Raw genomic sequence first — 4,423 nt, forward strand, 5'->3', positions numbered from 1 at the left:
TGAATATATATGAATATATATGTATATATAAATATATATATATATATATATAATACATAAAAATATTATATATATTTATATATATTTTTAATTTATTTTTATATTTTTTTTTTTATATATTAAATATATATATAGATTATAAATATATTTTTCTTTGTTTAATAATTATTTTTTTAATGTTAAGTATACATATATATATTATATATTTTTTTAATTAAATATATATTATGTATATACTATAATAATATATATATAATATTAAAATAAAATATTATATATTAATTTATTAAATATTAATTTGTATTTTATATAAACATGATGATATTATTAATATTAATATTTATTTAGTTGATAAAAATATTTATTAAAAGTTAAATTTAATTACATAATTTATATAAATTAATATTTATAATATTATATTAAAATAATAAAATTAAAAAAACTAAAAATAAAAATAATTAATTATTAATAAAAATATATAAATTAATAACATATCGTATATATAAATAATTTTAATTATTTTTTTGAATTTAAAAATATTAATATTTAATTAATTTATCTATTTATTAATTTTTAAATATTTTATTTTATATATAAAATATAATTTTTTTTTTTTAAATAAAAATTAAATAAAATATGGATATATAAAATTCAAAATACGATAAAGCATTTTTAAATAATCTTTCTTCTTACAAAAGTAAGAAATTTAAATAAATAAAAGTAAAATAAAATAAATAAAAAAGTTTCACCCGAAGATGGAGCTAAATATTTAATAAAAAAAAATTTAAAAGAACTTATATAAAAAGTAAAAAAAATAAAAAACCCAAAATTATAAAACCATAAAAGGCCATTAAAGAAACAAACGAATTTACAAACACAAATTTAGCAAAAAGTAAAGCTTTATCTTAAATTTAACACATGATAGTATTAGCTGAATCTGACATTAAAGAACATTTAAAAGACATAGTAAAAACTCTTGTTAAATATTTAGATTACGAAGATATTGAAATACAAAATACTGTAAAAAAAATATACTAAAAATAAAAATAAATATAAAATTAATAAAAGACAAAAAAAATCAGTGAATTATTAGGAATATATTTAGAAATAGATATATATATGCCTTTAATAATATCCTCAATAAACGATGAAGAACATAAATCAGCTCCAAAATCTCTGAAAAAATTACTTGCAGTTCTTTCCATGATTATCCGAGCTGAAAATCCAAAATCATTAGAGCCTCATTTAGAAGCAATCATGAAAACGATCATGAGTATAGAAAAGACATTTGAGTATTTTTTTATTTTTTTTCTTAAATTAAAAAAATATATATAATAATAATATTTTTTTATAGTGATAATGAAGACGTATAAGGTGGTTTATATTATATTATCAAAGAACTAATAGAAGTTGGTGGGGAAAATATAAGTATTTATTGTAGACCTATATTTTCTTTACTTTTGACAATAGAAGCGACTACTAAAATCGGAAGTGAAAATAAAGTATTTTTTTTTTATATTTAAATATTTATATAAAAAAAAGGATGAAATAATAAGAACAATGTCTAATTTAGCCAAATTATGTGGATATTAAAGTATTTCAGAATTACATTCGAATGAAGTTTCAATGCTTTTAAATGAGTTTACATAAAATTAGGTTTTTTTATATATATATATATATATATATATATATATATATATATATATATATATATATATATATATATATATATATTTTAATTATAAAAAAAGTCATATAAATCATGGCAAAAATACTCAAAAGATCGTTTAAAATTCGATATTATAATAAGAAATTGTGGAGAAGGAATCGAAAAATTCATGGACATAATATTAGAAATTTTATAATCATGTGTAGATTTAAATCAAGATGTTGAAGTACGTTTAGATACTTTGATTTAAGTTGAATTTTTGATATAAACTCCTTATGCATCTGTATAGAAGAAATTATATGAAAATTCATAAATAGTTTTGACGAGAATAATAATACCATCAATAATATGGAGAATAGGAAAACCTCAAATAAAAATTAGAAAAGCAGGAGTAATAAATCTTTATAAAATGATTGAAAAAAATCTCCTTGATAAAAAAGTTTTAGTCAAATGTTTAAATGAACTCATGCCCCCAATAAAAAGTTCTCTTTCTGATGATTGGGCTCCAGATTTGAGATTAGCGGCTTGCAAACTTATGGAAAAGATATTATTAGAAGTATAAAATGATATTTAATATATTTAAATATCTGAAAACTATACAGCTTTATTAGAAAGATTAGATGATTCCTAAGATATTATAAGAATTGAAATTTGTAAATCTTTTATTGCTATTTTTGGGGCTAAAGCCGTAATTAATTTTATTATTATTATTATTTTTTTTTTAAAAAAAAATTATTTTAATTTTAAAAGCTTAAAGAAAGTACAACAATTTTTGATTATATGATAAAAGCTATTTTTATCCATTTAGATGATTAAAATGAAGAAATGTAGATGGCAGCTTATAATTCTTTGAGATTTGCAGCACATTTTAACTCTTAAATCTTAAAGAATGAAGTTTTTATTTTTTATAATTAATATTTTTTTTTATATATATATATATATATATATATATATATATATATATATATATATATACATATATATATATATATATTATAGGCTACTTAATCTATAAAAAAAATGAAATTCCCGAGAAAATGCTAAGAATTGATTAATCTTGCAGATTAATTATTAAGTGAATAATAAAGTGACTAAATGGAAAAAGAATAAGAATAATAAAAATGATTATTTAATAATATAAAAAAATTAACAAAAAAAAAAAAGGAAAAAAATTATTTATGTATAAAATATACAGTTTTAATAGTGATAATCTTAAAATTAATAATAAAAAAAAATATTTAAAATAATTATAAAATTAAAATAAATATTTATTCAAAAAAATATTTCTTATCTCTTAAAAGAATTTTATTTATGTAATATCATTTATAATATCACAAATATATTAGTTTTTATCGACTTCTATTTTTTTTATTTAAAATATAAAATAACTCTTTTATAAATATTCTGATAAAATAAATAATTTTATATAATTTTACTAATAATAATAAAAAAGAATATATATGCATTTTAATACTTAACCATTAAATTTTACAAATTAACCAACTTCTCATAAATTATATACATAATAAGGATATTAATTTCAAAATTCTAATTAAAATACATATATTCAAAACCCTATTTAAGAAAACAATAATATAAATTAAAGGTTTATTTTTATAAAATATTAAAAAATAAAAAAAATAGAAAATTTTTTTAGCTTCAAGAACTGAGTAAAGTTTATGAATTTCATATAGGATCTCCAATAATACAAATAGATGAATAGTAATAATTAGCAGTTTTAAATATAGATTTAAATTTGCCTAATTAAGTAGTTCCTATAAGAATGTAAAGAAAAAAAATGATAGATTTATATCAAAAAATATATATTAAAAATAAAAAAAGAGAATTAGATTAATAATTCCCTTTATCTTAACCAAAAATTTATTCCAGATTAAAATTTGTTCACTAAATAATTAAAGAAAATACATTAAATATTGTTTTTGTAGATTTTTTTTAATGGAACGATTAATTAAATACATCTTTAGTAAATTTAATTTAAGTAATTCATAAAAAATTTATTGAAAATCCGCCTTAATAGGAGTAAAATAAAAAAAAATTAAATTTACAAAAAAATTAAAATAAAGTTAATTAGAAATTCTAATAGTATAAACTTAATTTTATATTAATCATATAGAAAATTAATTATAATAGATAATGTAAATAATATTTTATTTTTTATGTTATACTTATGTATACATTATTCATTAATTCATTTATTAGATATGAAAATAATTAATATAATATTGATGAAAAAGTTTAAAATATTAAAATCGATTTTATATAATTAATCAATATTTAAGAATAATTAATAAATTTGAGTAAAGAAAATAATATTTAACTTCAAAAATAAAAGATTTTGTTAAAAGAATTTAATATGTTTTATGAACAAAAAAAAAAAGTACTAATTGAACTATTATCAAAGCAAAATGCTATAAAAGAAGTTTTTTATATATATATTATTTTTTAATATTTAATCATTATTCATAATATATAAAGAGATTCTGTATGATGAGTTTTATATAAGAAATCAAAAAGAAATTATAATCATATCAAAATGAGTTAACGCAGATAATCTAAGAAAATGAAAATATAGAATAATAAATTTTAAAATTTAGATTAAATAGAAAAGATTATTATTATTTTAAATTATTATAAGAAAAAATATAAATTGATTAATGATTTTTAAAAATAAAAAATATGATAAAAGCAATTCATTTTTTTATAGTTTTAATTATTTGTATGATATAAGATTAA

The 4,423-nt window shown here is 15.3% G+C and overlaps 1 protein-coding gene across 1 annotated transcript, besides 9 other annotated features; it reads left to right on the forward strand. All coding sequences in view use genetic code 6, as the record gives it.

The window, feature by feature from the left end:
- Nucleotides 1–49: part of a microsatellite that runs on past the window's edge.
- Nucleotides 1–85: part of a microsatellite that runs on past the window's edge.
- Nucleotides 1–87: part of a microsatellite that runs on past the window's edge.
- Nucleotides 61–216: a microsatellite.
- Nucleotides 75–111: a microsatellite.
- A 53-nt stretch (nucleotides 217–269) lies between the features above and the next one.
- Nucleotides 270–300: a microsatellite.
- Nucleotides 301–447: 147 nt separating this feature from the next.
- Nucleotides 448–486: a microsatellite.
- Nucleotides 487–859: 373 nt separating this feature from the next.
- Nucleotides 860–2,794, forward strand: IMG5_029090 (hypothetical protein; the record flags this gene model as incomplete). The annotated part of the gene is made up of 7 exons (XM_004039225.1): nucleotides 860–1,020; nucleotides 1,069–1,292; nucleotides 1,355–1,491; nucleotides 1,574–1,656; nucleotides 1,752–2,357; nucleotides 2,420–2,563; nucleotides 2,669–2,794. Exons 1-7 carry the CDS (start codon nucleotides 919–921, stop codon nucleotides 2,792–2,794), a joined length of 1,422 nt encoding a protein of 473 aa, XP_004039273.1. The 5' UTR covers nucleotides 860–918.
- Nucleotides 1,664–1,734: a microsatellite.
- Nucleotides 2,595–2,667: a microsatellite.
- Nucleotides 2,795–4,423: the final 1,629 nt, after the last annotated feature.

Source organism: Ichthyophthirius multifiliis (genome assembly GCF_000220395.1).
Source record: "Ichthyophthirius multifiliis unplaced genomic scaffold scaff_1120509249748, whole genome shotgun sequence".
In the NCBI taxonomy this organism is placed as follows: Eukaryota; Ciliophora; class Oligohymenophorea; order Hymenostomatida; genus Ichthyophthirius; species Ichthyophthirius multifiliis.